At 49.6% G+C, this 22,278-nt stretch overlaps 2 protein-coding genes across 3 annotated transcripts in view; one reads left to right on the plus strand and one right to left on the minus strand.

Annotated features, from left to right (window-relative positions):
* LOC126935658 (sodium/potassium-transporting ATPase subunit alpha-2) overlaps positions 1-22,278 on the plus strand; it is a 907,274-nt gene that overhangs the window by 616,448 nt on the left and 268,548 nt on the right. The window lies entirely within an intron of this gene.
* CFAP45 (cilia and flagella associated protein 45) overlaps positions 10,640-22,278 on the minus strand; it is a 28,240-nt gene continuing 16,601 nt past the window's right edge. For both annotated transcript variants that reach the window (XM_050757599.1, XM_050757608.1), the window contains 5 exons: positions 19,165-19,311; positions 15,989-16,102; positions 15,194-15,387; positions 11,216-11,440; positions 10,640-10,836 (listed from right to left, as the gene is read on the minus strand). In XM_050757599.1, the coding sequence (XP_050613556.1) occupies positions 10,758-10,836; positions 11,216-11,440; positions 15,194-15,387; positions 15,989-16,102; positions 19,165-19,311 (759 nt within the window). In that variant the 3' untranslated portion in view covers positions 10,640-10,757. The remainder of the gene's footprint in view (positions 10,837-11,215; positions 11,441-15,193; positions 15,388-15,988; positions 16,103-19,164; positions 19,312-22,278) is intronic.

Consider the following 22,278-nt stretch of genomic DNA (forward strand, 5'->3'; position numbering starts at 1 on the left):
GTCCCTTGGTGGAACTTGCCCCAACCTGAGCAGGAAGCCACAATGTCCAAACTTGAGCCCTGCCCTGTGGACCTGTCCCGGTGGGGTGAGAAGTCTCTGGAGTTGCCATCCCCGCCACCCTCAGGCCTCATCCTGGAGTGGGGCACGGCCCTCCCATAGCACAGGGTGCCCAGGGCTGTGGTCTCAGGCCTGAGCTCTCACTGGCCATGATGGAAGCAAGCACTCAGACTTACACCAGCCTTAGTCTCTTGCCCTTTCAAGGCAAGCGACTCCCCTGCCCCTTGGCCCTGGCCTTAGGAGAGAAGGAGTAGCGCTGGGAATAGCACACAGTCTGATGAAAATTGATCCTTCCCAAGCTCCTCCTGAGCCCTCACCCAATGCCCGTGCTCACCTCCCTCCTACCCCACCTCCAGCTCCTGCAGAGCAATCCATCCCTCTCCTCCTATTCAGAGCACAAGTTTGCAGGGCACCTGCACACATGTGTGAGCCCAACAGGGGACACATAAAGATCCACTCAAAGACCTCCACACCACAGACACCCACCCTGAACCTCAGGCACAGGGTCTCCTGGGGAGAGGTCCCCTGGCAATACCCACACCCGGCTGCAGCAGGGCAAGGGTGGACAGCACTCTGCCAGGCATCTCAGGCAGCCCCAGGCTCTGCTGTGAGCCCTCACTGCCCCTTTCCTGTCCACTTGGCTTCATGCTGGCTATCCCTGCCCCCTGCCCAGCCCCGTACCTGGGCTCAGGCACACGAGTAGAAGGTGGAATGCTCCTCCAACTCCCATGTTTCTAGACTCGGTGTTTCCTCCTCCTGGGCTGGATATCCCGTGGGGTCGTGGTGGTGGGTGTGAGGGGGTGGGTGGAGGGGGGGGAGCTGAGGGCCCAGACACGGCCCAGGGTGGCAGGAAGGTGCAATGAGTGCCCAGCTGGGGAGCAGCCGGAGTTATTTCTATGGGAGGGAGGGGGCCTGGTCCCCGCCTTGGGGAGGAGTCCCAGGAACCCTAATTAGCGGGGTGACAGGGTGGCCTAGCTGGGCATTACTGAGTCCCCACCCAAGCTCTTCCCTGTCCTAAGAGTGGCACAGGATAGCCAGCGGGACTTGTAATTAGGCACCTGTTAAACTTCACTTCCTCCTGGCCACATCCTCAGGGTGACAACAGTCACCTCATTTACAGCTTCCAAGGGCTCCCCTCACCACTCATTTGCTGCCTCCTTCCCTGGGGGAAGTGGGGAAGAGGAAGGAGAAGCCAGGCTTGGGAGGAAGAGTGGCCAGGCTCTGAAGAGTTAATCCTGATCCCAAGGCATAGGGTTCCCCAGGAATGTCCAGCCCACCTTCCCCCGAGGCTTCAGGCCTTTCAAATGGAGTCAGGCCTCCTGAGCTGAAAGAGGAGAGAAGGGGTATGTGCAGGAACAGAGTCTCCTCCTAGCTGTCCCCTCTGGATATGTCCTCCGCACCCATACCTGACTCAAGGCCATCCCCAAGTGTAGGGGACCCCTGGGAGCAGGGGTGCTATGGGGGATTCAGGGTGTGTGGTAGGAGTAAGGTGACTGATGAGCTAGTGAGGGAGTGTTGGAGAGAACAGTGCCAAGAGGACCGGGGAAGGGGGTGCCAGTGTAGGCGTGTGCACCCCTCAGCAATGTGTCTGTGGGAGGGAGGCAGGATGTCTGTGCCAGGGTGTCTCTGTGAGCATGGCTAAGCCCCTCTGAGTGAACTTCTTGAGGGATCGCTTGGTGTCTTGGCTTCTCTGCCCAGAAAGAGTGGCCAGGTCTTGAGGGTTAATGCAATCCTAGTATTAACTGGGTCCTTGAGACCAAGGACCCTCACAACCTGGACTGGTCATTGGGCTGACTAAACCAGCACAGTTCTGGGTAAGTTGGCGCTGGGGTGGGGAGGGTCCTGGTAGGCATGGGGAGCAAGGGGAGGGCCGCCCTTGTTGGCTTGTCTGAGGGGGACAGAATGGGCCTGTGCCTCACTGGACTCCATGGTAGGAGTCAGGACATGAGTGATCCCATTCAATAGCTTGACTCCCTCAAAGGAGTCAGGGACTGCCCCCATCCCCTACCATGGGGCACAGAAAGGGCAGAGGAGGAAGAGTGTTGGGGAGAGTTATGGGGCTCAGGGATGCTGCCAGGGCCCACCCCTCTGAGGAAAAATAAGACAGAACATTAAGGAAACACAAGGAGTCCACGCGTCTCTGCATTCCAAGCCCTTGCACCTGAACTCCCAACAATAACAGGGCACTCTGAGACCTACCAGATGTACGCAATGAATATCTTCATTTCCTTATTTATTTTTAGGTTTATGGGATTGTCCTCCTCCCTTTGAAGAGCAGGGATCATTATCCCCATTTTACAGATAGGGAAACAGAGGCCTGAGAAACATGGGATTCAGCCAATGCGGCTGGTGCCTAAGCTGGGATACCCAGGTACCCAGGGTGTCAGTCCAGAGTGTCCAAAAAATGGTCTTGGTGATCCTGTGGATTACTAGACCCACTCACGAACAAGAACCATGGAAGGTCAGGGTGAGTGGGAGGGAAAACAGGTGAGACCACGAACAGAGAGATTGAGGAGAAAGCAGTAAGGTTGTGGTTCCACTAAACTACAGTGCAGGCTTGGGATTTAATTGGGTTCTGGATGTGGGCTAATGTTAGAATTGGGGTTAAGTTTGGGGTTAGTTGAATTATGAATGAGGTTGAGGTCAGATTTGAGGTTGGGATTAGAGTTAAGGTTGGGATTAAGGTTAGAAATACAGCTAGAATTGAGGCTCGGGTTTATGGCTGGGGTTGTGTTACGATAAGGAATAGAGTTTTAGTTTCATTTAGAGCTCTGCCTGGGAATACAGTTAGGGCTACATCAAAGGCTGGGTTTAGATTTATTTAGGATTGGGGTTATAATTGGGTTAGAACTGAGTTTGAGATTCATGTTGAAATAGGCTGTGGTTAGGATTGGAACATGGTTTAAAGACACGTAAGCAGCGGGAGTTGGTAGGGATCAAAGATGAGGTTTTATTTCTAATATAGAAAGACTTCAGCCTCCATCTGCTAAATCCAGGTTTGGCTAGAATTTTCAACCCTTAGTGCAGGGAGACTACTAGTAGCACATGTTGATTAGGGTCCCAAGACTTGGAGGAGGAAGCCAAACGTACACAAGCCCATCTAAGGGGTATGAGACAACTAAATCCCATACAGAATGGATGCCCTGAAGTCCTGCTCCACGACTAAAGCTCACCACCTGGCCAAGCTCCAGGAAAAGCATTTGGGGAGGAGACATGGGAAGCTATTGACAATGAGTGGGGCTCTGACGCCAAACCAAACTAGAAGATGGGGTCCATCAGAGGGAGTCTTACTGACTGGGGAGGAAGGGTGGTCTGGATTTGGAGTCCTCAGGAGATGGGACTTGGGAGAAACTGAGGGTCTACATGCTCCTAGAACAGCCACTTTACGGGGCACCACATGGGGATCTTTCAAAGCCTGAAAGGGCCGAGTGCCATTGTTGTTCCCCCTTGACTCTCTGAGGCTTAATTGCTACCTCCTTGCAATTTGAGTCCTGTAAAAGAAGCTGTCAGCCTTCTAGCCCTATACCCTGAGCCCTGCAGGGTTTTCGGGGAGGGCAGTGGTGGGGAGGCTGTGGATGGGGTGAAGGCACTGGGATGTCAGCATAGTTTCCAAAGCATATGTCGCAGCCCCACAGTCCCCTCCCTCTGTGAGAACACCAGCTCGCAGTCCGTGTTTCTCTCTGGGCCGTATCCTCAGCAGTGGAAGAGGGCCCCACTCCTAGGAAGATCCCTATCCCAACTCCTCCCTCTCATTTTTCCCCAGCCAGTCTCCACCCCAAACCTCTCATTTCCCCACCCACTTCCTTTTCAAGTTTTATAAAGGTCTGGTCGAGGAGACTACTGGGGTTCCCCCTGTGACCCCAGAGAGAGAGAAGAAAGAGATTGGGAGAGAGAGTGATGAGTTAAGGGGCAAAGACAGAGACTGGGACAGAGACAGACAGAAAGACACATGGTCTAAATGGCCCCTCCGGAGACTCAGAGGGAGACAGAGGAGGCAGAGCGCCCAGGCCACGAGCTGGGAACCAACACAAATTTCCGAAAGGGCCCCTTGCTTTTTCCTGAGAAATCCGTGACTCTCCAGGGAAGAATGGCCCTGGTTTGACTGGTATTTGCTTCTATTCTAAGACAATAACAGAAAATCAAAGACGGGCCTAGAAAGGAGTAAACAGGGAGATACAGGAGGTAGGAAGAGGCTGGACAAAGTCTCAGAGAAGGCCACAGACTGCTTCCAGTATGAAGTGCAGCCCAGCCCCAGAACCTTTCAGGGAAGGACAGGCAGAGGGCTTGGGCTGCCTACTCTTCCTCCAAAGCCTATTCTTCCTCCAAAGTCCCTTTCACAGCAACTCCACCCCAGCCCTCTAAGCCCTGCCCTTCCCTGCCTGGACTTGCCCACCCCAACCCCTCTCACTAGCCGCCAGACTCCCTGGGCTCAGGCTCAATCAAGCTCCCCACAACCCCTTCCTTGGCTGGCACTGCAATTTGACTCTTTCTAAACTCCTCCCTACACAGTCAGCAAGCTCCTCAGCCCCCTCTCTCAAGTCCCCATGTAGCGCAGGGCTCACCCTGCAGCACCCAGGGAGGAGTTGTCCTGCAGAGGAAACCTCTGAGGTAAGACTCTGGGAGCAGAAGCTGTGAGTGACAATGGATAGGCAAAGAGTCACAGAGAAGCCAAGGAGCCTTGCAGCTGCTGTCTGTCCACCCAGCTTTCAGTGACGATTTGGAGGTGGAGGTCTGCCAGGTGAGGCCATGGTTGCATGAGAAGGGCAGGGGGCTCAGAGGTTGCATGGGTGGTGATGGGACAACATCGAGTTCTGGTTACAGAGAGGGACGAGATCAACATGTGGGGTTAAGTTTGAGGGTGTGGGTTGGGTTCGAGACTAAGGCTCAGATCAAAGCTGGCAGGGAAGAGCTGTGAACACAGGTGACACAGGGACACCCCAAGCCCCTGCTCAGGTTTCCCAAACCTCAATGGTTCTGACTGGTACACTTCAAAAGAAGTAGGATTCTAGGAGGAGCCTGGATATGCCCACATCTCTCCCATCAAGCAATGTCCTGAAGCTGACAGACTCAGAAAAGCAAGCAGCACACACATAGTCCCCATCAATTAAAGGAGTGGCCGGAGCTGTCACTACATCAACAAAGCACAAGAGCAAAGGGAGGCAATTGAATGCCACCAACTGAACTGTTAGCAAGAGAATGAGTGGAGGCAAGAAGAAATCGCTTGTAAAGGGTATGTGATTTCCTGATGACAGATCTGAGGAAGAATGAAGAGACTTTGCAGATAAAGGTATCTTCACCTCGCCAAGATCAACCACATCCTGCAGAACCTTCATTCATTCAGCAAACAGCTGGGCTTTATGCTAGGCCCTGGGGAAATGGCAATTAAGGAGACTCAGTCTCTATCCTCACAGAGCATCCCATCTGATAGGGAACTAGCTCCTGGCCTGCAATGTGGTAAGCTGCAGTAATACGTGCAAGGACCCTGACCTAGTGGCAATGATGTTTGAGCCGAGATCTGAAGGATAACTAACAACAGCATGCCAGAGAAAGGAGTAGGGGGTGGAGAGAAGTGGCCAGGGGAATATTTCTGGGCTTGGTAAGTAAGCCAGGTCCCTGCTAGACATGGCCTGAGAAGAGCAAAGCCAGGAGTGATAGCTGATGATTATTTTTTAACTGAGGAAGGAAGATCCTTGAGAACAGAACCCCTTGGGACCTTCTACCCAGAACACCAGAGCACCTCACAGGGATCAGAGCCAGGCCCTCAGGTGGATTAAGCAACTAAAATTGATTGTCCTGAACCATGAGTCTGTCTGTTTATGGGGAAAGAAACTTTGTGATGAATTAATCCACAGGTCCAATGGGACTTTGACCTTTTAATTTGTAGAAATAAAACTTGCCTTTGATTTTGCCATCTGGATTCCCCAAATACATATCCACAGAGGGGAACTGTGGTACCCCTTGACCTGCAGGGTGGCCCCAGGCCTGCCTTGCTCCACTGGCAGTTGCCCAGGAAGGTGTGTGGGAGTTGGCAGGCGTCAGTACGAAGCTGCAGCTGGTGTGTGTCTTGTTCAGAGCCTTTCTCACAAAGCTCGTCCTGACCAATCCTTGCTCTGCCCTCTGTGTTTGTTTCCTGTTGCCTAGACACTAGGATAGAAGGAGTCAAGGGGAAGGTGGTGCCACAGGGGTGGGGCTCAGAGGCAACAGAGCTCTGCTAGGGCTGCAGGGACAGCGGAAGTATTACCTGGCAGGAGAGTAGCAGGCCCAGCCCAAGGGATAAACTTGAAGATTCCCCATTCTCCCAGTTTCCTCCTCTCCCTGAAATGCTCAGGAGAGTCCTGTGTTTCTAGAATGACAGGCATTTCCCCTCAGAGTCAGGATGCATAGCAGCCAGGGTAGGAGATAGCTGAAGAAATATCATGTAAAAGGAGTCTGGCCCTGCCTTGTGTGGTCCCAAAGAGCAGAGCTCGGTCCATGCGTTGGATACACAGGAAGACACATTGACTCAATATTAAGAACCTTCTGGGCATCAGGGCTTATCTGAGATGCTTTGGGTTGCCTTTTGAGGTAGTGAGTGCCCTGTCTCTCAGGATGTACAAGCTCAGATTGTCCAACCACTTGACTAGAGTTTGCAAAGGATATTCAAGTATCAGAGGGTCTTTGGGGTCCCTTTCTGCTTTGAGATTCTAAGATTTGGTGCCCATCTCCACTACACAGGGACTGTCTTTCCCAGGGACCATGCAGGAAAGCTCATTGGCTCTGGACAGTTTCTTCCAGGCCCCGCTCTTCTGCTCCCCACTTCCATTCACCCGCTTCTGACTCTTCTTTCTGGGAGTCTCCTGAGAAAACCCTCTAAAATCTCAACCCTACTCTTGCCCAGCCTCAAAGTTATCAAAAAGTATTGAGATGATGACTACCCCTTTCTTAAGAGGACATGGGTGAGAATTCAAAAAGAAACATGGAGCTTGCACCTCAAGGACAATTTCCCAACTGGGAGGGGACAGGTTTGGGGGACAGGACTGTGGGAAGGTCTGAGCTATTTAAGCCAGACAAATCAAGAATAACTCTACGGTGTCAGAAATGAGGACCTTCCAGGTAACCTTGGCATGATTTCCCCTGACATATCTCAGAGTCTGGTAGGGGAGGCAGGTTGCCGTAGGCAGCAGCCCAGGAGGGGAAGAGACCTATGGTCTGCAGTGAGCCATCTGCTTCTTCCACAGTTCTCCACCAGGCTCCCACTCTTTGCAGAAGCAACAGTTAGGAGGAGAGAGAGTGAGAAACAGAGTGAGGAGCTCACTGTCCCCGAGTCTCCACAGCCTACAAATCCAGACTTCTTGTCTGAGGCTCCAGCGTCTCCTTCCACCATCACCTAAACCACGGTCACTCTTCCTCACCCTGAAAGCCCTGTCTGTCTTTGAACTCTCTCAGCCCCTTTCATCTGAGCCTAATCCAAATGCTTTTACTGAGACCAAGTCATGTCCAGCTGTGACTTGAGTCTTTCAGGGGTAGTAAAGGACATCCCAGCACCCCACTGAGGAAGGGACAGCATGGCTTAGCCACCAGGGCAGCTGCTGAGTCACATCCAGCTAGAGCCGCTTCTGCAGCAGATACGAAAGTACTGAGATGCCTCCAACCCACAACAGGATGTGGTGTGGGCAACAGGCACATGTGGGTGGGTGGGACATTGAGCCCAGCCAGGAGCCAGGAGGCACATGCCTGGGAGGCAGCTGCCTGCAAATCTGACTCAGTGCCCCAGCAGGGAGCCCAACCCCTGGATTCTCTAGAGTGGACTAGTTCAGTCTGACATCATAAGGGCTGGAAGACCCCCAAGGCAGAAGACAGGGGGCTGGGAAGTCCACGGGAAGTTAATATGTACCTTTATACATAAAATAATGTAAAAAGTAGATGTGAAAAGATCAGATGCCCATATAACAATGTCAATAATCGTGTTGGCAATTAAGAAAAAAGGCTTTATGTTAACAAAGACAATGCAGCAAACTGCATTTCCTACTTATCTCTTACAGCCTCTCACACAGCCCTGTGTTGGTTCAGTGGCTTAGGGAGTACACAGAGCTCACCATCTACCCCTTTGAGCATGAGAAGGAGAAAACTGAAACCTCCTCAGCAGAAAGCACCCCACTGAAGGTCCAACCTCTAGTAGCAAGACTGAACCTAGGAACCCACTAGAGTCCTCAAAAGAATGCCCATTTTCTCTTTGTCTCCAGGCCCTAGCCTCACTCTGCAGGCTAAGCTCACACAGTGTCCTGCTGGGTCTGCCACTACTATCATGCAGCCTAACCCCACCAGCCCCCACTTGACGCCAGGAAATTTCTCTGTAATTATCCCCACTGCCATTCCTGAATGAGATTGGTAGAGGGTTTATAAAAGATTGCCCAGATGTAGTTGACTGGCCTCAGATCCCAACTGCCTGCCCAGCTCTCAAGAGTGTCAGGCATCTTAGAACTAGTTTCTTACTGGTTCAGACTAGCTCTGGAGCCCATGAAAGCCTGGGTGTGACTTCTTAGGAATCCCAAGAGAAGAAATTGAACCTCTCTTCCACTTCATGGGCCAATTCCAAGATGGAGAACTCCTGATGAGAGTGGAAGGGTCAACCCTGGGGCAAAGCCCTGAGATTCTCTCCCAAACCATCTTCGCTTGCTCAGAAGCGGCTATATTCTCTCTTCTCCAAAGCCAGCCTTTATTTACGTAACCTATAACTGCCCCTGTGTCCAGGCCCAGTCAAGACAGTCTCACTCACTTTTAGTAAAGCTTTGGGATCTTCCAGGACCCAAAGACCTATATTTTCACCAGCAGCAGCTCTGGTCAAATGCTGGCCTTACTTTCAACCTGTGGTGTTGGCCCATTTTTGTCTAAGTGGGCTCAGAAGTTAGCAGTGGGTGTGGAATCCCCTTTCTCCTCAATCCTTTCTCCACAGTGGCCCATTTTTTCCAGCTCTGAGATAGATGACTTAGATGTGAGACTAAGCAAACTCTAAGCACCCAGGATTTTTCTGGCTTTCCTGGGAAAGAATATCTCCTGAACTAGGCAAAACCTTGTTCCCTGGTCCCTGCAGCATCAGCTAAGCAACAGGTGATGCTCAGAACCTTTGCCAGTGTGCCAACTGCAGATGAGTCCCGGAATCCTCAGCGGCATTGCCATGTCTTCTCTCCCATCCGAGGCTGGGTACCACATCTTCCCAAGACCCCTAGGGAGGAAGGCCTCAGCTTCTCTAGGAAGGAGGGTTGCAGTTAGGGGTGCCAAGCAGGGACGGTGAGCAAACCTCTTTCCCAAACATTTGGTGGGGCGGGGCAACAATCTTTCCTAGTGGGAAAGGTGGAGAGGGCGCCTGGGGAAGCTGTGGCTGTCCAGAGGAAAAGGAAGCACAGGAAACAGCTTACCGACTCTCCCTGGGCCCCATGAAAAGAGGACTCTTGCCTGAGGCTCTCGTAACCTGGAGTTGTAAACACCAGGACGCACCCAGCAGCTTCCTTGACCCCTCTGGTGCAGGGCCCATCAAGGAAGGCAAGACTGGGCTCTGGATTTGAGAGATGAAACCGTCCCCAGGGGTAGAGAGGTAACTCATCATCACAGCAGCTGGAGGAAAGCCCTTTCCCCTAGGCATACAAAAACAGGGACATGGCTCCATCCCTAGAAGCTAGCAGTCCAGCCCCAAAGGAGCACCTGACAACCAAGTGAGAGGCCAAAAAGGCAGAGATGATGCCAAAGGTACAAGAAATTTGGTGGAGGCAGCTCAGGGGAGAAAACAGGAGCAGACTGACATAAATGAGAGGCTTCTGAGGGGGCAGCGAGGTCTGTTGTGCTCAGTGCGTGCCTGGAATGTACCTGGCATGTAGTAGGCACTCAGTAAGTATCTGAATAAGTGAATGAATGATGAAAGTATAGTTTGCGGCAAAGTGAGAGAAGTTAAAAACAGATGAAAATTGTTTGGGAGCCCCACCTATGGGAGTGAGGTCGACTGAGGAGAGCCCAGCCACAGGAGCGGCTGAGTTCGGGTGAGGGGACTGGACTGGCAGGGTGGGGAGTGCAGGGCTCTCGGTGTGCCCTAGTAGGGGATGGGCCAGTGTCTGTGTTGCAGCATTGCCTGGAATTGAAAGGGTTCTGGTGGGAGAGAGCTGAGACGGGCACAGTGAGCCCCAGGTTCAAACATCACTCCCTCCACAGATGTGATCTGAGTCATGGGTGTGATCCTAGTAAGAGCCCTGCCTCACCCGGCCCTGGTGCCTCCTTCACCAGCTCCACCTGGCCAAGCCTTGCCCCAGCCCCTCCCTGAGAGGCATCTGTAGCTGTGCCTCAATGCCCTGAAATGCTTCTGAACTGGGCGTCAGGGTGGAGCAGAGACAAGATTGTGCTGAAGGTTCACATCCCAGGGAATCACAAAAAGGCCAGGAGATACCAGGACAAAGGGACCTCCTGGCTTAGGAGAAACCATCATAGAAGCATCTTCCCATTCCCTTACCCTCAGCACCACGCCACCCACACTCGGGTCCCCTACAACCTATTTTACTCCACTTTAGTACCCTGTAGCAGCCACATTCCCACAAGAAAGCCAAGCTGCTCCTTAGAGAAGTCAAATAGATTTAATCTGTAACTATGAAATGTCTAGGTTAGCAGCAATTACAGACACCCAGAAACTGGGCAGAATCTGTCCCCCGAAGGCATCCTGAAGGCCACGAAGGCTCCCCTTAGTTCACAGAGGTAGCTGGCAGGATGTTAGCTTTGCGCTCAGCTTCAATGCAGTACTTCTCGGGAAGGCCAGTGGCTCTGCCGGGGAAATGCAGGCAGGTATAAGGAAAGGTGCTGGACCAGACAGGAGGTGGGAGGAAGCAGGCTCTGGGTGGGGTTTACAGAACCTGGAGGACTGCATCCCCCAACACTGCTCTCATAATCCACCACCGAAACATACATTCATGCCAAGGCTCTAGCATCCTGCCAAGGAGTTCCCAGAGAGCCAGCAAGACCCCATCCCAGGACTTTCTGCTGGAGCCCCCTTCTGAGGGATGAGGCCTGGGTGGGGAGAAGGGCCTCTCCCTGAGCATCTCTGCCATGGCCTTTCACCACCAAATCCCATGCTTTCCAGCCTGTGGTGCCATCTCTTTGGGGGAGGGAGGAGGATCTGGGGAAGGAGGAGATTACAGCGCACCTCAGCTCTTCAAGCTTTTTCCTCTTGATGTCATCGATGCGCTCACGGCGTTTCTGGGCCTCCTCTTTGAGGCGCCGGCCCTCCTCAAAGGTGGCAATCCGGTTCTGCACCTGCTTCTGCTGGTTCTCTCGCACCTGGCGCCGGAGCTCGTTGGCATGCTGTAAGCGCCCTGTGGCCTTTTTCTCCTCCTCCAGCCGCTCCTTCTCAATCTGTTCTCTCTGAGCCCTGGGGGAAGGAAACAGGAATGCAATGAACTCAGCTGAGCTGACCCAGGCCAGGAAAAGTGGTGGGGGAGCCTCCTGGGTGGGCTCCTCCAGTAGACATGCCTCAGAGACCGCAGCCCTCTGTGCTCCAGCCCCATTTGGTAACTCAAAGATCAGCCCCAGAAGCTGCTGCCCATGCATCCCCCCTTCTCCCACCCAGCGAGAACTAGCTCCAGGGTCGCATGACTGGATGTCATGGGCATGCTTAGAAAGGCCCCCAGTTTGGTTTGATGCTCTGCTTTCACTGTTTTGAAATTCTTAAAAATTTTTGAACAAGGGAGTCCACACTCTCTTGCTCTGTCACCCAGGCTGGAACACAGTGGTGCTATCATAGCTCACCGCAGCCTCAACCACCTGGGCTCAAGTGATTCTCCCACCTCAGCCTCCCAAGTAGCTGGGACCACAAGAGAGTGCCACCACACCCAGCTAATTTGTTGTTTATTATTTGTAGAGATGAAGTCTCATTATGTTGCCCAAGCTACACATTCTTAATTTTCACCGGGCCCTGAAAATTATGTAGCCAGTCTTACACCCAGGGTTTCACCCACTGGGAGCTATTGTTCCTACTTCTCCCTGATAACAATGCGTAACTCCTCTCCAGCATATCCTGAGATTTCTTCTCTCTCCTTCCTTCCTTCCTTCCTTCCTTCCTGCCTGCCTGCCTGCCTGCCTGCCTGCCTTCTTCCTTGCTTCCTTCCTTCCTTTCCTGCCTCCCTCCCTCCCTCGATGCTTGGAAACGTAAAAGATGCGGTAAAGTGTCATGCTAACTCCACCCTGGTTAGTGGAAGAAGGAAGGAGCTCATCCTGATATCTCTCAGTTCTCTTCCTGATCCACCTCTCCAAATTTCCCTTAGAAACCTCTTCCACAAAAATACTTCATGGACCGTGACATCAGGGAGAAAATCACTAATGGCAACAGGAAAGGCTTAGAAAACACTCAAATGAAATGCATTCACATCTCAGAAAAATAATGCATTTATAGGCCTTCTTAAGCTAACATCTAATTTTGTTCTCAACATAATTTTAAAAATGAAATGTAAAATCATCTTAGGCAGGAATTTCTCACCTGCTCTCCTCCCCTAGAGTCACTGATACCCCAACAAAAGGTACCTACAACACTGCTTCATTTCCTCATTTCCCTCTAGCTTTCTTCCAAGATCCACCACACACGCGGCATCCTCTCTACTCCCAGCAACTCTTTCCATCATGCAAACATCTCCTAAAATTCTATACCTTCTACAGAGACCTCCCAGTTTACCTGAAGAGAACTGCTGGCTTCCTCAGCCCTCTGTATTTAGACACCAAATCCTGACTGCCCAGACACATCTCTGATAGCAGGAAGTCTCTCTCCTCTTTGCCTTGCCATTGTTTTCCTGTATTTAGAACAGTTTTCTATTGTTTCACCCTCTTCTGAGTGAAGGGGTAAGTGTGGAAAAGGGGGACTTGTATGTGTCACTAGAGAGCCCCGGTGGTGCCAGGCAGTTGAAAATCCAAGTGAGGACGAACCTGGTTGTTCCATTGGGTTAGGGCAGTGCTCACAGAGCCTAGCTACGTTTTTGAATCACCTGGGAGCTTTTGAAACATATTCACGCATGGGCCTCATCCCAGACCATTTAAATCACAATCCAGGAAGTGGAGCCTGGTCATCATATTTTTCAAAAGCTCCCAGACATTTCTAAAAACCACTCGGTAGGGGAAGTCAGCTATCTCTGCTTAGTCAACAGGCTGAGAAGTATGGACATCCCTCTGTCCAGAAGCAAAAGTCCACATATAGGCTGGGTGCGGTGGCTCACGCTTGTAATCCCAGCACTTTGGGAGGCCGAGGTGGGCGGATCACGAGGCCAGGAGATCGAGACCATCCTGGCTAACACGGTGAAACCCCGTCTCTACTAAAAATACAAAAAATTAGCTGAGCATGGTGGTGGGGGCCTGTCGTCCCAGCTACTCGGGAGGCTGAGGCAGGAGAATAGCATGAATCCGGGCGGTGAAGGTTGCAGTGAGCCGAGACCGTGCCACTGCACTCCAGCCTGGGCGACAGAGCAAGACTCCATCTCAAAAAAAAAAAAAAAAAAAAAAAAAAAAAAAATCCACAAATAGGCCATACAGGAGGCCATGCTTCTGAAGCAGAGAAAGTTGGATTTGGGCAGCGGCAGGGAAGCTTTTGAGTGAAAACATCCACCACGATGGTCACATGGCCCTGGAGACACTAGGCCTGGATACTAACCTACAGCAACAGGTAAAGTTGAACTTCTCCAAAAAGGCTGGTCTAGCTTTAATAACTGGCTAGTGCATATGGTCCAGGCAAATGATGCAAAGGAAAGACAAATGGGTCGGTAGCAAAAGTAGGACTTAAATTTCTTTTCATTAATATTTATTAGTGCCTGTTAACAGCAACACAGATGTCCAAGGGCATAGAGGCCAAGGAGGAGAGGGGACACATCTGGAAGGCAGTCTGTAGCCCAAGGGCAGAATCTTTGGGGGCATTTAGGAAGCTACTTTCTTCACTAGGTGTCCAGTGACCATGGCACAACCCTGGGGGCAGAGAAAGTTACAGACCCAAAGGGCATCACAGCAGGGGGGACATGCTGGGGCCTGCAGCCCAATAAAAGGCCAAAAATCTGGCTCTGGTAAGGACAGAGGTTCCTGAAGACCTGCTCTGCCTTTAGCTAGCGGTCTGGGTAGCCTGGTCTGGCATGCAACTAACTACCCATTACCAAGAGGAAAGACCTAGAGCATATGAACCAAGAAAGTGATGCCATACTGTTTAATCTCTACTTATCTGAGCATAATGTCTGTAATTTTGTATCTCCTCAATTCAAATATTTTGCTTGGCTTGTTTCCTTTTGAAATATCCTGATGTTGTAGGGTCTGAACCAGAGCAAAAAGACAGTCATTCCCAGTTAGACCAGGAGAACACTCCCAGGGACCAGGTCTGGGGGTGGCAGATCTGATTGGTGGAAAATAGAGCAGAGAGGGAAACCAATGGCAGCTGTGACTGTTGACTGCTTTGGGGGAGGGAGCAGAACAGTGAGAGATGTGAACATTTAGCTTCCACTTATGTGTTGAAATTATCATTGAGCCAAAAGGGAAAACAAAAGTAAAAGGATAAAGAGCTACCAAGGAAGAAAGATGGATTGATGTAGGTACGGTCCATCCAAACACAAATCTCTAATACCTTTCCTGTGGAATGGGCAAGAGCAGTGTCTTGTTAATTTCTAATGTCCTCCATGGCATCCAGCACAGAGCCCTGCATTTCTGTGCTTTATATTTGTCAAATGAATGGCAAAAGGCTCCCTTAAAGTCCTGCTCCAATGACTCACAACCCTTAGTGTCTGAAGTTCTTATCTCTATCTTTCCTAAACCACTCCTCTTGCAGTTTCATCCCTAATTTGCAGGGGGACATGAGTCAGAGGGCAGCAGAAGAGACCAGATTTTACCTTTATTTATACTTTTACTGCTCCAGGGTAAATAATCCCAGTCATCGCCAATTCCTTAAGCAATTCCAGGTGCTATCTCCCAATTCTCTAATCACAAAATTCTTGGCTCAAGTGATTTTTTAAAAGTTTCAATCGTCCATCTAGTTATAATGATCCCACCAACCCAGACAAGATGGACATGCATCTGTTAACATGCCAGAAAGCTTCTCTCTATCCATTATGGACCATCCCCACTACAGTACAAGGAAAGGAATCCAAGGTTCCCAGGCCCCTCCTACCGAAGAATCCTCTCGAACTCATCTCGATCCCGTTGCACCTGAACAGCCAGAGCATGCTCCTTGAAAGCCACCTGTTCGAGCCGACTTTTCCGCAGCTCGGCCTCTGTTTCCATCTTCTTCTGCGCATTTTCCTTTTCCTTTCTGCGCCACTCTCTGTCTGCAACCTCCTGGTTGCGCTTGGCCCGCAAGGCATCCTGGGAAAGTTGGCAGGGGACCAGTGAGGGCACAATATAGCTGGAAGTACAGACCAAGTGCCTTTAAGAAGACACCTACTTACAGACTCTGACAGTCTGCTTTGAAAAGCACCATGAATTTTCTCTGGCAGCTAGTTATTCTAGGAAAGGATAAGTGGAATCCTGTCATCAAACTTTTGGGTTAGAAGATAACCTGAGGGGTCATCTTGTCCTTCCAACCCACTCATCCCAGTTCTTTCCCTGTACCTCAGACATCTCCAGGCAGTCTTGAAATCACTTCTAATTTTAAAAACTGCTAATGATGGAGATACCACAGTTTCCCCTGGTGACACATTTCATTGGTTGGTTAAGGTAGAAAGTTCTTCTTTATGGAGCAGTGAAAAACTTTCTCTTGAACCTTAAGCACATGCTGCACTGCCCAATCCCTGCTGACACAGGCTTTGGGAGCAGACCCACCCTTTCCTTCTCAGACTACTGAAGTCTAAGTAACTTGCATCCTTTCCTCCACATCTCCACCCTCGAGGCCATTCTACAGGCTATCAAAGGGATGGACAGGCAAGGGAGTGGGAAAAGTAGAGGGAAGTCGAGACTAAGCAGGTACCTGTTCTGCCTGGTAATCCTGGGCCTTCTCCTGCATGGCCCTCAGGCGGGCGATCTCCTTCTCTTTCTCCCTCCGGATTCTCTCCTGCTCAGCCTCAAACTCTGCTTCTCGAGCCTGCCGGAAGGAAAGACCTTGTAGAACAATTGCCATTGCCCCAGCCTTGCAGAGTGAAACAAAACCCCTACAACAGACTTTCCAATATCCCCCCTACCACTTCCTGACTCCTTTTAAAATAGGACAAAATGAGGCCAGGCACCATGACTCATGCCTATAATCCCAGCACTTTGGGAGGCTGAGGCAGGAGGACTGCTTGAGCCCAGGAGTTCAAGACCAGCCTAGGCCACAGAGAAAAACTCTGTCTGTACTAGAAATCTAAAAATTAGCCAGGCATGGTGGCATGTGCCTATAGTCCCAGCTACTCGGGAAGCTGAGGTAGGAGGATTTTTGAACCTAGGAAGTCGAGGATGCAGTGAATCATGATTGCATTACTGCATTCCCCTGGGCAACAGAGCAAGACCTTGTCTCAAAATAAATAAATAAATAAATAAATAAATAAATAAGGTAAAATGAATTTAGCAATGCATGAACATAAAAACAATTAGCATTTATAAAATGCTTTATTGTTTACAAAACACTGTCCTATGTGTTATCCTGGAGAGCCCTCACAACATTTCATGAGACAGATATTATAGATGAGGAAACTGATGCTCAGAAAGATCAAGGGTCTTGCCCAAGATTGCACAGGAAGTAAACTACCTAACAGGATTTGAACACAGGTACCCTGACCCTGGCTTTCACACTCCTTCCACTATGTCATAGACAATTTTCAAGTTGCAAGGCTACTGGGCCAAGAAACAACTGTGGTTCTTTGCCTGTCTTGTAAAGTACAGCAGGTGGAGATTATCTCATTAGTGCCTGGGCAAAGAGCCAACCATGCTTTGGGCAGTCCCACAGTGGTTACCAGATACTTAAAGAATGAACCATCAAAATTAGCTCCCTTTCCACCTCTCTGAAAAAACACACATATCCTTAAAAGCTTCCCAAGCCCAGCTTCCCAACGGCCATCCTTAAGCCATCATAAGATGAATGGTGCAGGTTGGAGGGAAATGTGACCTTAATAAAGAATCCTCCCAGCCCGGCATGGTGGCTCACACCTGTAAGTAATCCCAGCACTTTGGGAGGCTGAGGCAGGCAGATCACGAGGTAAAGAGATCAAACCAGTTGGGGCCAACATGGTGAAACTGCGTCTCTACTAAAAATACAAAAATTAGCTGAGCATGGTGGCGCATGTCTGTAGTCCCAGCTACTCCAGAGACTGAGGCAGGAGAATCACTTGAAGTGGGAAGCAGAGGTTACAGGGAGCGGAGATGGCGCCACTGCACTCCAGCCTAGTAACAGAGCAAGACTCCATCTAAAAAAAATAAATAAATAAAACTTCCTTGGCCCTCATTTTACCTGACCAGATTTCTGTGAAGCCAGTGAGTTGTCCCTGTAAGTTGTACAGGGCTGTTGCCAAGCTGCTTCCTCTGTCCACCCTGCCCTAGATAGCAGGACAGGGAACTCTGGGTGTTTCTACAACCAATCTCTGCTTTTAGCTCTGCAGGGGCAGCCCTGGCTGCAAGAATAAATACCACCATGAGGTCGGTAAGGGCTTGTGATATACGTAGATACTTACGGTGGACTGTGGACATGCCCAAGTGCCTGATCCTGTGGCCAGTCTCCCGCCTCTCCCAGCTACACCTTTCCATGATAAAGATAAGATATACTCCTCTCTTGCTTAGAAATTCATGGCGACTCCTTAACATTCCACCCTTCCAGTTCCACTCAAGGTCCAAGACACCCCAACAACTGCTCTTAGCTCTCCATCTCACCACCCTCATTTCTTATTATGTCCACTACAAACTCTCTGCTGCAGCCAGAAAATATGTGCACTAACTCCTACACAGAATTAGCTCATTATGCCCACCTTCATCCACTTGGGAAAATAGTGGTTGAGTTCCAATGGTATAGCATTATTCTAGGTATTTTCAGCCTAGTCTGACTGGACACATATTGAAGGATCCAGTATATTTTGAATCATCAATGACTATTTCACAGGATTATTGTAAAGATTAAAAGAGATAACACATGTTAGCACAGAGCCCATGCACAGACTAGGTGCTCACTAAATGATAGTTATGTGGTTGTTATTATGTAGGAATCATCTACGTCCCCAACCCTGCATTCTCACTCTATTGCTTGCATAGAGTGTCCCCAGCATCCAATAAGAATACTAAAGCCAATAAGTGAGCTTAGCTGAGCTTCATTTTCTGTGGTTTGTATTCAGAACATATAGGTGTACCAAATATGCCATTCAAATTATACTCACGCCCTCCTCTTGGCCTTCTTTAAAAATCACTACTATAGAGGAGCATAGAGAAGTATAATGTGCTTCTGTCATGGAATTTCAAAACTAGCAGGGCAGACAAGACCAACACATGAAGAATTTAATAACTTTCCTGCCACTTTGAGTACTTCCTCCTCTTTTTATATAAATCCACGTTCACTTTATCTAAACTACTCTTAAAAGCCGCCTTCTACTCTCCAAACCCCATAGATCCCAATCATTTTATTACTCAACTTTTCCCCAGAATGAACTGACACATTCATGAGCTACATTCATCTGCAACTGTCTGTTGGTATGGTTCTCTCCTCCACTGTGCATTTGCTCTGTCTTATAGGTTCTTTGGTGGGAGACAGGGGAAGACTATTTTCTGAGTCTAGCACCCAATACAGGATGCCCAATATAGGCATTTGCACAAGAAATTTATGTAACCTCTGACTCATGATTACCGGGGGTATAATTATGCAAGTAGTGACAAATCCACAAAAAACCTACTTTCACCAATGGTTTTAGTTTTCTTTTCTGCCTGCACATGGGCCTCATCCCAACTTCTAATCAAAGGTGTTAATGAGGATAAAGCTAATTTGGGTGTCCTTTCTAGGCTGTCTCTGTTAATAAACAAGTGGCCTGGCTAAGATGAAGAGACAAAGAAGCCAGGCCCTTGAACTAAGGATGTGCATCGTAGAATGAAGGTGCGGCTGCCTTCCACTGAAGTTCCCTCAGTTCTCGGCCCTCCTCTCCCTGTGACAGACATTCCATTCCTAGCCAAAGGTCCCAGAAACCTAGTCCCTACCATCTTCTTCTTGGTGAACTCCATCACCATCTGGTCCGCCAGCTTCTCCTGAGCCAGCAACTCTGCTTTCTGTTTCTGGTTTTCATCATTGATGCGCTTAATCTCAGCTTGCATCTTCAGTTTTTGCTGCTGCCTTTGTTCCATGTCCTGCCCGCAAAAAAAAGAAAGCCTCAGAGTACAAAGAGGTAAGACGAGAAGCCACTGGCATCCAGAGATAGAGAGACACAGATGGCGGGGGCGGGGACGGGGGACAAATGCATTGCCTGCAGTCTAGCGTCCACAACTATCCTTTGTTAAAGCTGTTTTTTCAAGGGTCATCAATGCCCTCTTCAACCAAATGGCCTCTTTACAGTCTTCATCCAACTTGACTTTGTGGCAGCCCCTGATGCTATTGATCTCTATATTTTCAGGAAGCAGAAGCTCTTAAAGTTCCATGGAATTGCCTCTCACATGTTTTGCTAAATCCCACCCCTGTGGCTTTGCTCACGGTGCTTCCTCCTGCCTTCAATTTCCCTCTCCCATTCAAACCCAGCTTTCACTCTCCAGTCAATAGTGAAGACTGAAATAATACCTATTGCCCTAACTGAGTACTCTCTATTTCTTGAGCATTGTACACAGACTATCTCTAATACCTAAATATATCCAAAAATCCTAAAAGGTAGGCCTCATTATCTCTCTTGCTCCAATAAAGAAAGTGCGGCCCAGCATTGAAGTGACTTCCCCACCGGCCACACAGCTTATAATCTCCAGAGCTAAAATTTTGAAACCTGTTCTGTGTAAATTAAAGTATCAACCTTCTCTGGAAATCTTGCTTGATTGCCTCAACTTTCAGTTCTCTCTCCATTTCTAAATTCCCTCTGCACTTCAGGTGGTGCCACACCTCTTGTAAGGTAATCATACACTGCCTTGCAGGTCCCCACTCATTTCATATGTGTTCGCTCTGCCCCAGTTACAGGACAAGGGACCTTGTGTCACACATCCTCTCTTCCCCAAAAACATGTAGCCCAATGCAAGGAAAATAGCAAATATTCGATAACCCATTGCTAAATGAGGCAGAGAAGGTAGGACCAAAGTGAGAGGCATGTGAGAAAGAAAAGAAAAAAAGTTCTTAGACGCAGAGAAACATTTGCCGGAGATCAGAGTACTAATGTGAACAAGGTCCTTTTTAAGGAAGGATCCCCCTGCCTTTCCCAGCCTTGAGCCTTCAATGTCTCTCAATGATCGGACCACTTCTGAGCCAAGCACATTCTCAGGTGCAGAGGTGCATTGGAATTAGGGGAACAGCTGGCCCCTCAATCCCCTCCAATCAATCTCAGACTCCTTAAGTTCTTCTATTGATTACCTCACCCCACCTCCCACACTATTTCCAGCTCCCTCCGTTTCTCCAAAGACTAAATCCCTCCCTGGCCTTCCAGCTCTTCCTCAGCCCAGCTGCTGCCCTGATAAGTCCAACCAAGGTGACTCTCCCTGTGTGTCTTCCTCTAGAGCTGGCTCTCTGCCAGCTTGGCTCGCTGCCCAGTTCAGGGCTCCTTCCTTCAGGAGCCTTCCGAACCGGAGCGGTACGGCAACTGTCTGCCTCTGAGGTCCATGTGGTGCATGGGTCACAGACATCCCTCTCTCTCACTATACTCATTTCTTTGCACACTCCACTTTTCCCTTTCTGCTCCTCCAACTCTCACACTCCCTTTCCCCCTTCTCCCCTTCTTCCTTTCCTTTCTAACTGCTTCTCACTGATTTTACGCATGCTATTTGTATCCCAGACATCATTTAATCTCACTGGCCCTCAAAGCTAAAGATGCTGTTGATTTCTGATGTATGACATACATGCAATTATGTATTTATTTACTTCTTTCCCTATTTATTTACTTTTTGGATTGTTGTTTTTGTTGGTTCATTTCATTTCCAAGACACCAAAGGACTTTCCCTGTTTCTTTTGAAGCCTTTCCAAAGCAAGCCCAGATAAACTCCCTTCACTCTTTTCCCGTTTGCTAGCAAGGTGGGAAACGTTGCCCTTAGTACCACCATGAGATGATACAGTAGGTCTAAAGCTGGGAAGGCACAGGTTTCTACGCTAAAATTGCCCAATAATACTTCCTGGAAACTCAAGGAGTGCCTGTTGGAAGGACATTAAAAGGATAATGACACAACATCAACGTAATGGTGCTGACTCATGGACTCCTAGAACTTCCTCAGTGAGTCCACCAATTCCCACTCCCCACATCTAGTTGGATTTTCCCACCCTCACTTCTTGCTCTCTACCCTGCATATTTGCCCCATAACTTTCCTTCTTGGCCCTTTCCCATTCTCTCTCCCCTGAGCCAGGAAATGGAGTAACTTGGGCAGGTCTCTCATTGTCTTCACTCTGCTATTCTCCTTCTCATGCAGTTCACAGGGCTGTGTGCCCCTTCGGTTTCCCCAGCTACTCAGGTGATCTTCATTCCTCTTCTCTAGCAGCTCCTCACACTGCAGGTGTGGTGAGAAGGCTTCATAATTACAAGTCTGCCCACCTGCAGGACTCTTCATGTCCCCCTGTCACTCACCACCACCAAATGCACTAGCTGATGACAACTTGACAATTCATAAACACAGGGGAGGGAGAGAATCGTAAAAGAATATGTGTTCCACGAGTTAAATGGCACCATGAGGAGGCAATCAAACAAATTCAGAATGTGAGATATTCTTAAAGGCAACTGGCCTAGCTGCTTCAAAATATCAGTGTTATAAAAATGAATGAAGAGGGCCGGGCGCGGTGGCTCAAGCCTGTAATCTCAGCACTTTGGGAGGCCGAGACGGGCAGATCACGAGGTCAGGAGATCGAGACCATCCTGGCTAACCCGGTGAAACCCTGTCTCTACTAAAAAATACAAAAAACTAGCCGGGTGAGGTGGCGGGCGCCTGTAGTCCCAGTACTCGGGAGGCTGAGGCAGGAGAATGGCGTGAACCCGGGAGGCGGAGCTTGCAGTAAGCTGAGATCTGGCCACTGCACTCCAGCCTGGGAGACAGAGCGAGACTCCGTCTCAAAAAAAAAAAAAAAAAAAAAAGAATGAAGAAATGAATGAATGAATGAATGGGGGAACTCTTCTAGATCAAAACAAACTAAAGAGACTCAACAAT

This window comes from Macaca thibetana, chromosome 1 (genome assembly GCF_024542745.1).
Source record: "Macaca thibetana thibetana isolate TM-01 chromosome 1, ASM2454274v1, whole genome shotgun sequence".
NCBI classification, from domain to species: Eukaryota; Metazoa; Chordata; class Mammalia; order Primates; family Cercopithecidae; genus Macaca; species Macaca thibetana.